This window comes from Staurois parvus, unplaced genomic scaffold, assembly GCF_062004578.1.
Source record: "Staurois parvus isolate SC_StPar_1 unplaced genomic scaffold, SC_StPar_1.0 ptg000906l, whole genome shotgun sequence".
In the NCBI taxonomy this organism is placed as follows: domain Eukaryota; kingdom Metazoa; phylum Chordata; class Amphibia; order Anura; family Ranidae; genus Staurois; species Staurois parvus.
In genome coordinates, this window is record NW_028318702.1 from 947,185 (window position 1) to 962,500 (window position 15,316).

A 15,316-nucleotide genomic window follows, 5' to 3' on the forward strand; every position below is an offset into this window, starting at 1 on the left:
CTCCTCGATTCTGTTTATAATTCTTTATGTATCTACAAAGGGGGGGATAAAAAGGAATATTATGGAGTGTCACTTGAGTGATGCCGCTGAGTCTACTGGAACTGCTGATATCACATCCAAGATGGCGGCAACCAGCAGCAGTCTCCGGGCTTTTGGACGCTACACAAGGGAGGCCTTTACATTAGTAGCACAAGATGTTTGTTGAAATGAATGGTCTCTTAGATGTGACCATACATGCTTTGGCTTCGTTTACGAATCTGTGCCCCGTATGAGGGCCATGTTTACCCGCATGGGGATGCACAGGGGGGCATACTTAGTCTGGCTGAAAAAAGACAAAAGTCCATCCAGTTCAACCATTAAAAAAAAAAAAAAAGTTATAATTCTACACCCACAGTTGATCCAGAGGAAGTCGTTTTCGGATGTGGGAAACCGCAGGGTGCAAGATCTCTCTACTGCTGCGTTTTGTAAGAGGTACAGGGACCTATTTCCTGTGTTTCTCGCAGGTACAGCAGCACATTCAAGTGAATGGGCTCCTGTGCCCGTGCAAACTCAGGTCTCACCAAAAGCATAGGTGTGAACCTAGCGTTACTACTCTGGATTGAGACAACTACACACTATAGAGGGATATGCTTTGTTCATATTTCATACTTACCTGCTGTGTGTAGTGGTTTTGCACAGAGCAGCCCCGATCCTCCTCTTCACTGGTCCTCTGCCGGCAATTCTGGCTCCTCCCCCCTGAGAAGTGCCCCCATAGCAAGCCACTTGCTATGTTGGCAATGGTATGTGCTTGTCTTCGATTCCCGCTCTCTATATCCATAAGACACAGCAGAGGGGGACTCAGCCCCGCCCCCCTCACAGGCTGTGATCAACAGCAGCGGGAGCCAATGAGGAGGGAGAGACCAGGGAAGGCCGAGTCCCCTGTGCACATTGCTGGGCTGAGATGGGGCTCAGGTGAGTATTGGGGGGGCTGCTGCACACTGAAGGTTTTTTTTACCTTCATGCATACAATGCATGAAGGTAAAAACCGTAAGCCTTTAGAGCCACTGGTTCACACTGAGCCCGACTTTAAAATCGTGAAGTCGCACAATTTCAAATCCGCAGGTCAGCTTGATTTCTGATGCAACTTGCCTGACATCTGTGCGACTTTATTCCCCCAGACACAAGTCTATTGTATTGTTTATCACTTGGCCAATGGCCACAGAAACCGTTCAATAAGCCTTGCTTCACACCAGCGGGGCATTGAAATCCTGCTACTTCAGCATGATTTCAAAACCGCAGACCAGTGCGATTTGGTGGTTTGATTTCATTGCGGCTTTATTTAACAGAAGTCAATGCAAGTCGCAATGAAATCACAGAAAAGTAGCGCAGGAACCTTTTTAAAAAGTCACTGCGACTCGATTCGCACAGATTTGAAGGGTTCCATTGCCGCAAATGGGGTGCAACTTGTCATTCGTTTAGGAACTGTCAAATCGCATGACCGGTGAGTCTAGACATATTTGGCACCTATTTACTCAACTCCGTCTCATCTTTTATAAATAGTTGTTGTGTTATTGCCTTAGCGTGCCTTAAAATGAATTTGAACGTATTTTTAACTGAAAATATAAAGTTGCACTAACATTGGGTGACATAAACATACAATTGCAGTTGCCATGTTTTTTTTGTATTCTGTGGGGGGTCTGTTTTCAGAAAATGATTAATGTTTTCAGCCAGGGTGGATATGATTTAAATCAGACTGATTTAAATCACGATTTAAATCACTAGTCAGTAAGGCTTGATGTAAATCCTAGTTTTCTACATAAAGACTAATTCTTGCTGGTATAACTTTAATATACAAGTAGATGAAGATTTTTAGAATAACTTTTCATATTAGTTTTTTTATCCCCAGTTTAATGGGTTAATCATTCATATTTGGACAACTTTTCTGTTGTACTTAGGAAGGAGAAAAATAATCATTACCTTAATAATAACAATTTAAATAGATTTATTCAACTGAAACAATAACATTCCAGCATCTGTGATTGGCTTAAACATCCATGTTTGTTAACTAATTTGGCTAAACAAAATATATATATTTGAAGAAACTTAGACTGTCAGCCCCTTCCTCCTCCTCACACTTAGTTTCTCTTTCTTCTTGTGCAGATCTATTCCACTCCAAACAATCAGAAAAATATTGTTTCTATTCTATTCACTGAACTTCTTGAAACTTAGCACTGAAGGGGTTGATTCTGTATTCATAGGTTTGTAGAAGTTAGGATGAAGGTCTTTTTCTTAACTCTGTTCATGTTATAACATTTTTGCTGTGAAGAAGAGGCATGTGATCTCCGCTGAGTCCAATTCAGTTTTGAGAACTGCAAAAGTAAACCAACATCTGTGATAATATCTTGTAGGCAGAGAAACTGCCCAATAATCTTACAAAAACCTCTGGAAGAGCCTGACATTGTGAATGGATTCATGGAATTTATCTACCAAAAAAAGTAAACATATACAGCCTTATTCTACATAATTAAAAAACGAATCTTTATTTCATGATGGAATAACCTTTGGATGGTAATATATTTTCCTCAAAAAGTATTTTATTTAAAAAAAATCCGATTAAAATCAAAAAAATCAGATTTTTTTTTATAAATCATTGATTTTTATCCACCCGGTTTTCAGTTTGTATGTGCATTTTACCATGTGTGTGAAAAATTAAAAAAAAAAAAAAACAGCTCCGGCAGCATAAGGGTTAAAAGCATCCGCACATAAAGGCAGCCGTGTGGTTAGTGCGTTTCTCACATGAGGGTTACTTTAAAGCCAGCTTACCGCCAAATGAGACTTCACGTCCCCCCCATTCTGTCCATGTTATAATAAATCATTGTACGCTACTCTGGGCGCCCATTCAGAGGGTCACATGACCAGATGACGGTCAGTGCTGGCGGCCATGGCAGGTCTTGGAAACCGCCACGTCTGGTATCTTTGCACTACAAAGAACATGTCAGCTGAACCTGTAATTGATCCAGACTAGGAAGCCATTCTGTGTCCCCCCCCCCCCCCCCCAGTCTATTCACTTGGAGGCACTCTGTACCTCATACCTCAACGGTGCCACAGCAAGGAACTGTAAATGTAAATGAATTAGGGGTATGGAACAAATATTAAGCCCGGGTTCACACTGATGCGCAAATCGCATTTGATCCGATTCTAGTGCGGACCAAAAAAAGGGCCCTGCAGATGTGCACCGCACAGAATTTGCACAGGAACCACACCACATTCCTGTGCGAATTCTGTGCGGTGCGATTTTGAGCCAAATCACACCACATCTGCACCAAAAAGCTGCAGCTCCCTTTTTTTGGTCCGCACTAGAATCGTATCGCATGGGTATTCACACCTATGCGATCTGATTCTGCACATCTCACTGCATTTTGCCAACCGATTTTTGGGTGTTTTTAACATACACACCCGCAGCGGTTTGCATGAACAAGGTGCGATTCTGATGCAGTGTGGAATTTGCACTGAAACTGCTACAAATTCCGCACCGCATCAGTGTGAACCCGGGCTTAGGGAACTTCTAGATGCAATGGGGGATATTTATGCTGGCCATAGATGGTTCGAAAATTGGCTGTTAGGGGGTTAATTGGTCAGTCGTTTTTCGGGTTTTTTGCACATTTTTTTTTTTTTGGTCATGTTGGAAAATTTGCGGCCGATTTTGACGATTGGCCGATTTTCCCGGCAATGATGGGCAAATCGACCGATCGTTTTACCGATAAAAAATCCACACATGAGCCGTGACCTGCAAGGGACAGAAGTTATGGGGTGAACGCTATGATTTTGTTGGCCGATTTTTGTTACCGTCGGTGGTAACGTCAGCCAATCGAACGACCGATTTTTCTTTTTTTAATCGAAAAATCGGCCGATGTTCGACCCATCTATGGCTTGCATTACTAAAACTGGAGCACTCAGAATCTGGTGCCGCTGTGCATGGCAGCCAATCAGCTTTTAACTTCAATTAAGCCATCACAATAAAATCTGTTTGATTTCTATGCAGAGCTGGACCAGATTTTGTACCATGCATTTTCAATAAATACCCCCCCCCCCCCAATCCCATCCCATCCTCCTCCTCTCGGTTTATTTATTGTTACAGTTCCATGATATGTCCTTAAACACTGTGCATTTTTTTTTTTTCCAAATTTGTGTGCATGTAATTTGTTTTATGATTACATTTTTATTGCAAAATTGTCAAAGAAAAAAACGGTACTATTTATTATTTTTCAATTGTGAAAGGTGGAGAGAAGTATAATATATACAATCATTTCCTTGTATACCTAAGATAGATAGATATATAAATATATATATATATATATCTTTTCTTAGGTATACAAGGAAATGATTGTATATATTATACTTCTCTCCACCTTTCACAATTGAAAAATAATAAATAGTACCAATATATATATTTATATAATGTGTGTGTGTGATAAATTGTTAGGAAAATGAGAGAAATCACACAGGAAAATGTCTGCCTGTTGTTTGGCTCAGCTATTGTTCACATGATGAGGGAAAACATACATTCCTCCATGTTGCTATGCCAAATCAATTCTTTTTTTTTTTTTTTTTCCCCTCTTTGCATGATGTGTTGCTACCTAATAAGGAACAATACAATTGCACCGTCTGCCCCCTAGCGACTGAAAAACATAATGCTTCTGCAGATGACTTTGTCTAGCTAAAAAATAAATAAATAAAAAAAAAAACAAATAACAAAACCTAAAACGGATACAATGTAACGGAATTCACCATCCAGGGTGTATCTTTCCCCCCACTCCTACCCTGGACATAGATACATAGGATCGTAGGAAACATGGCTGGGATCATGCTTGCTGCTGATGAATGATGAGTGTCTACAGACAGAAGGCGTGTACTAAAGGGGGAAAAGGAAGTGAGAAGGAGGAAGTGGAGGCTGCTGAGCCGGGACAGTGTGTGTACTGCAGTGTGTATGGATGGATATGGCAGGCAGTGCACAGGGGCCAGGATAATCTTCACCCTGCAGGTGTGTTTGTTGTATTGTGTTCTCTGTGTACAGATCAGTGCAGGCAGTGGATTGGTGCGCTGTGTTCTGCATCATTCTTCTGTCTGCGTTACATGTGCTCTGTCATCTGTCCGTGTTCCTTAATAACAAAGGAATACTTTTTCATGATAATAAATATTCCTGAGCTCTCATCTGTCCCCCCCTTAAAGGGGCTGGCACTCATTTAGATTTAAATTCCTTTTCTATGCTGTCCCTCTTTTACATCTGATGTATAGACCTCTATAGAGATGTATTATTGAAAGCTAAAAGCGGTGTTACCCCCCCAAAACAAAAATGTACTCTAATGCAACTTATCAGTTCTTAGATATGGTGGCTGCATTCCCTTTCTTTCTTTTTTTCTTTCTTTTCTTTTTCTTAAGCCTCATGTACATGGGAAGTTTTAAAAATGCTCTTCCTCTTGGCAGCAGCATTTTGCAACTTATCAGTTCTTAGATGTGGTGGCTGCATTTCTTTCTTTTTCTTTTTTTCTTTCCTTTCCTTTCCTTTCCTTTCCTTTTCTTTCCTTTTCTTTCCTTTTCTTTCCTTTTCTTTCCTTTTCTTTCCTTTTCTTTCCTTTTCTTTCCTTTTCTTTCCTTTTCTTTCCTTTTCTTTCCTTTTCTTTCCTTTTCTTTCCTTTTCTTTCCTTTTCTTTCCTTTTCTTTCCTTTTCTTTCCTTTTCTTTCCTTTTCTTTCCTTTTCTTTCCTTTTCTTTTTCTTTTCTTTTTCCTTAAGCTTCATGCACATGGGAGGTTTTAAAACCGCTCTTCCTCTTGGCAGCAGTGTTTTGCAACTTATCAGTTCTTAGATGTGGTGGCTGCATTCCTTTATTTCTTTTCTTTCTTTGCTTTTTTCCTTTTTTCCTTTCCCTTTTTCTTTTTCTTTCCTTTTTCCTTAAGCCTCATGTACATGGGAAGTTTTAAAAATGCTCTTCCTTTTGGCAGCAGCATTTTGCAACTTATCAGTTCTTAGATGTGGTGGCTACATTTCTTTTCTTTCTTTTCTTTCTTTTCTGTCTTTTCTTCTTTCTGTCTTTTCTTCTTTCTGTCTTTTCTTCTTTCTGTCTTTTTTCTTCTTTCTGTCTTTTTTCTTCTTTCTGTCTTTTTTCTTTTTTTCTTTTTTCCTTTTTTTCTTTTTCTTTTCTTTTTCCTTAAGCTTCATGCATATGGGAGGTTTTAAAACCGCTCTTACTCTTGGCAGCAGCGTTTTGGCAGAAAAAAACACCTGGTACTTGTCAGAGTGTCTAAGACTTTCACAGGCATTCAGAGCCAGTTCACACCACAAAAACGCACTCCGGATGCATTCCGGATATGTTTTTGCTTCCAGTTCACACCACGTGCAATTCCGATGCAGTTTTGATGCAGTTTGCTATGTTCCAGTATGGTTCTGTGCAGAAAAAATGCAGCATGTTCTACTTTTTCTTTCTGCACCGGGAACTGATTGCACTGGTGTGAACTAGGGCCATTGGAATACATGGAAAACACTGTGCATGTATTTTTGATGCAGAAATAAAATGCACTGGACTGTGTCTAGTGTGAACCAGGGCCATTGGAATATATGGAAAACACTGCATGCATTTTTGATGCAGAAATAAAATGCACTGGACTGCATCTAGTGTGAACTAGGGCCATTGGAATACATGGAAAACACTGTGAATGCATGTTTGCTGCAGAAAAAAAACGCACTGGACTGTGTCTAGTGTGAACTAGCCCTTAGATGCGTTTACAGGAGTGCTTGGGCGCTAATTCATTTCATTGGCCAGAATAAAAATTTATTCTGGCCATTGAAATGAACGCTCAAGCGTTAAACGCATCTAGCGTTAACGCGCGTTTACACGCATCAAGTGTTTTTTCTGCCAAGATGCTGCTGCTCCAGGACACACTGACCTGAGGTTTTTTTGCTGATAAATGCTACTAAAAGTCTATGGGGTTGATTTCACCAAAGCTAAATAGCTTGTGTACTCCAAGTTCATTGCAAGTGCAGTTGCTCTAGATTTGAGGGGAACATTAGGGTCGCCACTTCATCCCTTTAAACCCAAACACGTTAATTACACAGGTTCTGGGGCTGATTAACCACTTACCCTCCAGAGGATTACCCCCCCCCCCCTTTGTTACAACGCTGCATTGCTTTAACTGATAATTGCGCGCTGCACCCAAAATAAATTTGTCTCTTTTTTTTTCCCCCATAAATTGAGCTTTCTTTTGGTTGTATTTGATCGCCTGTACATTTTTTATTTTTTGGCTATAAGCAAAAAAAGACTGACAATTTTTAGAAAAAAAAACAGTACAGAAATATGCAGCATGTTCTACTTGGTTTTATTCAGCAACCGGAACGCACTGGAACTGCAAGCACTGATGTGAACTATGACATTGACAACCATATCTACTTTCTGTGCGTTTTGGATGCAGAAAAAAAAGCAACTGAAAACGCATGTCGTGTGAACTGGCCCTAAATGTTAAAGGATTTTCTCTATAGATAGTTTGAACATGTCCTCTTAATTTTACAGGGATATCTCTACAGATGTAGCTATGAGAAGTTTGGGAAGCGGTGGAGCTGGATTTAGAGTCAACACCAGAGCAGCTGAATCAAAACCTCTCCCAAGCATGGCAGGACCCTCTGAGAAAAGAGGGCGAGGGCGACCTCTTGGAAGCACAAAGAAAGTTACTGTCCTCTCCAAAATAAATTCACTGCTGAAAAGACCACAAGATGTCCCCGTAAAAAGAGCGCGGGGAAGACCGCGCTTAATGCGAATAGAAGCTGTGGACATCCCAAAGGCTAAAGTGTCCGACTGTCCAAGGAACAGAATAGCAGAACATCTGGAAGACTCCAGGAAAGCATCCATAAGGGCCAAAAGGAAAGACGGCCTCCTGAGGCTACATAATTCAGCGGCTAAAAATGCGGGACCTCATCCACTGTTAAAAAGAGAAAAGGCTGTGAACATACCGAATGCATCAGTCAGAGTTCAGGGTCCAACCCATAACACCAATATAATAAAGTACATAGATGAACAAGGAAGGAGCCTGACTAAAAACATACTGGTATTTATTATTTATTTATTACAGGTGCTTATACAGCGCCGTCAATTTACGCAGCGCTTGTACATACGTATAGTGTAGATTCGCATCAGTCTGGTGGTATGGTGATCATGTATGATAATATGACACATAGGGGTTTATTTATATAAAAATGTGCACTATTTTCTCTAGTATGATCATTTCCTATGATCATTGGTGCCATCGAATGGCCATCTAAGGCTTGGAGACCATTAGCTATAGCAGTAGACAGGTTCACACAGTAACCAGCAAGATAATACACATACGGGTTCCCCTGGTGGGTTGACATGGGCTCACCTGAGGCTCGGGGTCTAAGCACTAGCCAGTTTTCACCAGAGCCCCTGGTGTTGGAGGTGGGTTTTGGAGCATGCTAGTAGCAGGTTGCAGTCCTTGGGATCACCTTACCAGGAGGAGAGCAAGCTGGGGTCTGGCAACAGATAAAGCTGGTGGGGATCAAGCGGATGCATAGTCAATGAACAAGCCAAAGGTTGGTAGCTATTGGCTGCAGGTTGGGATCAAATTGAAGCACAATCAATGAACAAGCCAAAGGTTGGTAACAATTGACTGCAGGTTGGGATCGAGCGGAAGCATAGTCAATGATCAAGCCAAAGGTTGGTGACAGTTGGCTGCAGGTTGGGATCAAGTGGAAGCATAGTCAATGAAAAAGCCAAAGGTTGGTAACAATTGACTGCAGGTTGGGATCGAGCGGAAGCATAGTCAATGATCAAGCCAAAGGTTGGTGACAGTTGGCTGCAGGTTGGGATCAAGTGGAAGCATAGTCAATGAAAAAGCCAAAGGTTGGTAACAATTGACTGCAGGTTGGGATCGAGCGGAAGCATAGTCAATGATCAAGCCAAAGGTTGGTGACAGTTGGTTGCAGGTTGGGATCAAGCGGAAGCATAGCCAATGAACAAGCAAAAGGTTGGTAACAATTGGCTGCAGGTTGGGATCAAATGGAAGCATAGTCAATGAACAAGCCAAAGGTTGGTAACAATTGGCTGCAGGTTGGGATCGAGCGGAAGCATAGTCAATGATCAAGCCAAAGGTTGGTGACAGTTGGCTGCAGGTTGGGATCAAGCGGAAGCATAGTCAATGAACAAGCAAAAGGTTGGTAACAATTGGCTGCAGGTTGGGATCAAGTGGAAGCATAGTCAATGATCAAGCCAAAGGTTGGTGACAGTTGGTTGCAGGTTGGGATCAAATGGAAGCATAGTCAATGAACAAGCCAAAGGTTGGTGACAATTGGCTGCAGGTTGGGATGAAGTGGAAGCATAGTCAATGATCAAGCCAAAGGTTGGTGACAATTGGCTGCAGGTTGGGATGAAGTGGAAGCATAGTCAATGATCAAGCCAAAGGTTGGTGACAGTTGGCTGCAAGTTGGGATCAAGCGGAAGCATAGTCAATGATCAAGCCAAAGGTTGGTGACAGCTGGTTGCAGGTTGGGCTCAAGCGGAAGCATAGTCAATGAGCAAGCCAAAGGTTGGCAGCAATTGGTTGCAGGTTGGGATCAACCGGAAGCATAGTCAATGAACAAGCCAAAGGTTGGTAACAAGTGGTGGAGAAGATACGGAAAGCAGCAGGAGCATAAGGAGCAAGAGAGTGGCTGAAGAAGAGCACAATAATTTAGCAAACAGGAAGTGCAAATGCATGGCTTAAATGGGAAGTTCCTGGGAGGAGCAAAGAGTTCAAGGTTCACCAGAAACAAGATCTAAAGTAAGGTTGACTTGGGGACAATGCAGGGAGCTGTCTAGCACTTTAGGTAGCACAGTAAGAAGAGCCACTGCCAGATGCAACAGAGGACCTGGGTTTGGGTCCAGATCCTGACACCCCATAGAACCTTGTTGGTAGACATAAAAAGAAAATGATTGTAGTTGGAAGTATGGCTCACAGGAGGGGTCTTTTGGATGTGTAAGAGCTTGGTGCAGCTTGACATTGTGGCGTGGTATGGAGCCATCTTCTACAGAATCCTCTTTTTCTTTCCTTAAGGTTGACAAGAAACTCCAGGCTTCCTTGAAAGCTCTCGTTGGCACAAAAAGAAGAAGAGGGAGACCCAGAAAAGACTCTGCAAGTAACGTGCTAGCAGGCAGACTAACAACAATGAAAAGGAAGCCTGCAGGGGTAGCTTCAGTGACCGTAGTGGTGGTAAGTGGTGATACATTCAGACAGGTAGAAAAGAAGGACTTATGTTTGGCTTCAAATTTCTTGCAATGGAAATCTATGGGAATGCAAAAGCAGGTCAGCCGCAAGTCAAATTCACATGCAATGAACTCTGCCTGGTTTGTCCTTCAGCACTGGCCCTAATACATCTAAAATAGACCTGCCATGTAGCTCACCCATACTTGCATAGTTAGTCTGGCTGAAAAAAGACAAAAGTCCATCCAGTTCAACCATAGAAAAAAGAAAAGTTATAATCCTACACCCACAGCTGATCCAGAGGAAGGCAAAAAAAACCAGCAAAGCATGATCCAATTTGCTCCTGCTGGGGAAAAAAAAAATTCCTTCCTGATCCCCCGAGAGGCAATCGGATATTCCCTGGATCAACTTTACCTATAAATGTTATATCCAGTTATATTCAGTGTATCCAAGAAATAATCCAGGACTTTTTTGAAGCGATCCACTGAGCTAGCCAGAACCAACTCTTGAGGGAGTCTATTCCACATTCTCACAGCTCTCACTGTGAAGAAACCTTTCCATATTTGGAGATTACATTTATTTTCCTCCAGACGTAAAGAGCGCCCCCTTGTCCTCTGTGATGACCTCAGGGTGAATAGCTCTACATCGAGTTCACTATATGAACCACTGGAGTCATAAACAGAAAGCTGTAATGGAGCAGCTTTGGGAGGCAGGCACTGTATTTGCTTTTTGCAGGCATGAATGGTTTATAGCAGGATACCAAGAATAAAAATAAAATAAAGTAATAGTTGCCTTTAGGCTCCATTCACACTTGTGCGACTTTACAGTGTGATTTGATGCGACTTTGGATGAGTGCAACTTTGGTGCGACTTTGGCTTTGACCGAGGATAAATGTTCCTGCTGTACAAAGTCACACACAAGTCACATGCACAACATTCAGGTGCGACTTTCATGTAAGGGTTTACATGAAGTCTGTGGCCCTCAAGTCGCATGAAAGTCAGTAGTAGGAACTACTTTGAAGTCGTTGTGTCTTGAAGTCACACAGATATGAGTGGTACCCATTGGGAAACATGGGGGGCGACTTGTCATGCGACTTTGGACCCCAAAGTCGCATGAGTGTGAATGGAGGCTTAATCCAGAGCTCTCCCGCACAGTACTTCTCTTCCATTACAAGATGTCTCCAGTCTTCTGGGTTTAATGGCAGCCACCATTACTGAAGCCACTCCCACTGAGTGTGGGTTGTCATAGACTCACCCCCAGACTGTGCGCAGACAATGAAGCAGAAGAAGCACAGTGATGAGCTCATCTCTCTGTCAGTGTCACTCAGTGCTGCCTCCTCACATCTGATTTAAACCTCTAACTGCCGCGTCACAATCGTGTGCATTGCATGGCAATTGTGGGTTTAAATCGGGTGGTGAAAAGGCAACATATCGCCTCCTCACCACCTGTCAAACACAAATGCTTTTCATTAGAGCAGCAGCATAGTCGCATTTGGCAGCGGCACCCTTAGGGCTTTTTCACATGTAAAGTTGGGAGGGGAGGTAAAACCCTGTAGTTGAATCTCCGTTTTACTTCCTGCCCCCCCAATCCCTACCCCCTTTTAGCTACTGAAGTGCATACGGTGGATATTAAAAAAGTCTACACTCCCCTGGTAAAATGTCAGGTTTCTGTGATGTAAATCATCATTTTTCGGGTTTTATTTTTACTTCCCTCCACCTAAAAGATTTAAGTTTGTTGTTTAACTGAGTTGTCCAGTTTTTAGGTCACATTAAAGGTGGAAAAAGTTCTGATATTATTTATCTTTGTCTCATATATATTTTTTTTTTTTTTTACATCATAGAAACCTGACATTTTAACAGGGGTGTGTAGACTTTGTATATCCAGTGTACATGCCACAGCAGGAATTAAACCCCCTGTTGCTTTTAGTGGGTGCTACAGCCTACCAATCACGATGCATTCAAGTAAATGGGGCCATTCTGCAAGCGCCCCGCAACTGCATGCTGCTGTGGGGTCCAAGGGGTTAAAGCAGGTGGCGAGAGAGTAACACGTTGCTTCCTGCTTTAACCCCTTGTTAGCTGTACTGCACAAGGTTGCAGGGCACTTGCAAAGCAGACTCATTCACTTGACAGGGTCATGCTTGGCAGGTGCTACACCCACCAACCATGACAGGACACAACTCCTGCTGTGACTGTGAGATGTGTACACCCCTGGCCACTGCGTCTAAAGGGGGTGCAGTGGGGGTGGTAAAAATATTTCTTAACAATGGGGTTTTACCACCCCCAAACTGCTTATGTAAATGAACTCTTACTGTTCTGAGCCCCCTATAAGGCTGCATTCACACTGATGTGCTGCGGTTTACCTGCACCGAGGGAGCAGCGCAGTGCATCTGCAACTTTCCTGGGTTAGATGCGCATTCAGGAGTTTTGGTATGCTTTTAAAAAGTGCACCAAACCCCCAGGATATAATGGAAGTCTATGGCTGAGTGCACCAAGCCTACATGAAAGCTGCAGGTACTCTGCACTGCACCCGTGGTGTGGGGAAACCGCAGCACATCAGTTTGAAAGCAGTCCTTTACTATTGTGCCCAGTGTATGGCTTCACACTGACCTGGAGGTCTCCTCTTTCCTGCTGCTGGCACCACTCCGGAGAGCCGGGATAAGAGGTGGAGTACAGTTGGTATCACTCTGCATGGGACAGGAGCCGGCACTAAAGAGGAGGCATCGGCATACACAGATCTTACTCTGTATTACAACTCCAACCTTACAAGTAGTCCCTCTGCATTGCACTCTGTTTAACCCCTTCATGCCAGATCGTCCCGGCGTGAAGAGGAGTTCCTGCGCCGGGAGGTGGGTGGGACGGGGCGTGGCTTAGTGTCTTGTGGCCACCATGACATCACAGCCAGTCACATGATCAGGAAAGGTCCCGATCGAAAGAGCGGACCGGGACCTTTCCGTGAGTACCTCACGTGTGCTGGGAGCGCGCTCTCAGTACATATGTTTTTTGCTACATGAACGCAAATGTGCGGCTGCTCGGCGTCTGGGCCCAGACGCCGGGAGGCCGCACATTTGCGTGCAGCCAGCGTGAAGGGGTTTATGCTCTAGGATGGCGGGTCAGCAAGCCCAGACTGAGATCTACCAGTCGCCTGGCTGCAATATACTGGTAGATCATGATCAAGAGTTTGCTGACCACCGATATAGAACTTACAGTAGACATACCGTAGCTGTTGTTCTTCCCCAGCCCACTTGCACAGCATCACTGTAACAGCCGGATCACATGCGAATTCATATGTGAATTGGATGCATTTCGAACCGTATCCAGTTCACATGACATGAGAGAACATTGCTTTCTATTGTGCCTGTTCACATACAGTATGCCTGGTGCAGATCCAGTGTGCAAACTTTTTAAAGAGTCCTGAGAGTTTTCTGGGCAGTGTAGTCTGGCTCAGATGTGAATTCAGGCCAGTTCTATGGGACGCTTCTGAATCGCACATGACGTCAGTTGTGAAGAGGATAAAATCCTCACCTGAAACCCCGAACAACTACTTTGTGAAAACGGAGCTTCAATTTGCACCGCACATGTGAATCCACACTTAAACAGCAATTCCTTTTCCTATAATCTGCCACTTAATGACAATATTGTAATCCAGTAATTGGAAGCAGAAGTGGGTGGGGTATACCTATTAAACTCATAAAGTTCCTGTGAAGCTGGAGCAACAGAGTGTGCCTAGGAACCATCACACATGCGGCGGATGTCTGTCTACGTAGGAATGATAAGATAACGGTACATTTTCTCTGATTTTTTTTTTTTTTTTTTAACTTCAAGCTGTGTTAATAAATCTTCTGTTAGACAGCAAGAAGCTTAAGCCCGGGTTCACACTGATGTGGTGCGGTAAATCGCATATGATTCGCAGAGGAACCGCACCACATTCCTGTGCAAATCACATGCAATTTGTGTGCGGTGCAATCGGAGCCGTACATTTTGTATGGCTCTAATCGCTCCGCACCCGCTCCAGAAAGGCACGGGATCCTTTTTTTGGTCTGCACTAGAATCGGATTGCATGGGTATTCACACCTAATGTGATCCAATTCTGCAAATCGCACTGCGTTTTGTGGACAGATTTTGGGGTGTTGTTAACGTAACATACACACCCGCAGTGATTCGCATGTACGGGGTGCAATTCTGATGCAGTGCGTAATTGGCACAGAAAACGCTGCGAATTTTGCACCGCATCAGTGTGAACCCGAGCTTACTCGGGTACAAAAATAGAATTTTAAATATATTCCTCAATAGCCCAAAAAGATATAAATCAAGTTTGTGTGCATTAAAGCTCATCTTTAACAAGTGGCACATTTTTTGGGGGGAGGCGGGAGCAGGTACCTGGTTTTGACAGTTACCTCCCCCCACCACCACCGCAGAGGTCCCAGAAGACTGTGGGACCATTCACAACAGCGCATGCAAATACGGCCTTCCCATACACCCTTGTGAACGAAGCCTAAGCCGTGGTTCTGGTTTGTAGTTCTAACTGTGGTGTGACTTTGGATATTCTGGACCTTTACAGCAGGATTCCAGTGTTCTAGAATGAGAGCTGCATTGCTTAATCAATGTCTGTTTTTAGGAGAAACGAGGACGAGGAAGACCAAGGAAAGTACAGCCAGAGAAAGGCATACGAGACCAGGTTTGATTACTGCCTCTGTCTTTTTCCATCCCGCTGCTTGGAGCTGTCCCTTCAGCTTTGCTTTGCTCCATTGCCCTTGTTGAGCCGCCAATTTTAATGACCCTTTTTTGTGTTCCTCTTGTCTCAGAAAATCATTTGTGTTCAGAATACACTTGTTCTTCATTTGTGTAAAATTGATTACTTACAAATCTAAAACACTTTTTTATTCACAACACTTTAAGACGCCTTATAAAGGACGAAGTTGCACATTTCCCCATTTGATGGGATCATTTTGGTGAAGTTTCATATTTAACTAGTAGGCCATCATATAGTGAATAGTACTTTAGTCACATTCATTTGGGCCTGATCTGTAAAGTTGAAGACATTTTGCAGCCTATTCCAGTTGCTTATTCAGTTCTTTTATGTTTGGAGCTGAAGTTTA

General features: G+C 43.1%; 1 protein-coding gene across 2 annotated transcripts in view; it reads left to right on the forward strand.

Annotated features, from left to right (window-relative positions):
• LOC149442163 (uncharacterized) overlaps window positions 1-15,316 on the forward strand; it is a 39,841-nt gene that overhangs the window by 10,680 nt on the left and 13,845 nt on the right. The window contains exons 1-4 of one of the 2 annotated variants that reach the window (XM_089656463.1): window positions 4,910-5,020; window positions 7,542-8,073; window positions 10,075-10,230; window positions 14,836-14,895. In XM_089656463.1, the coding sequence (XP_089512589.1) occupies window positions 7,564-8,073; window positions 10,075-10,230; window positions 14,836-14,895 (726 nt within the window). In that variant the 5' untranslated portion in view covers window positions 4,910-5,020; window positions 7,542-7,563. Of the gene's footprint in view, window positions 1-4,909; window positions 5,021-7,541; window positions 8,074-10,074; window positions 10,231-14,835; window positions 14,896-15,316 lie in introns of those variants that run through there. The other variant, XM_089656462.1, reaches the window with a different exon arrangement.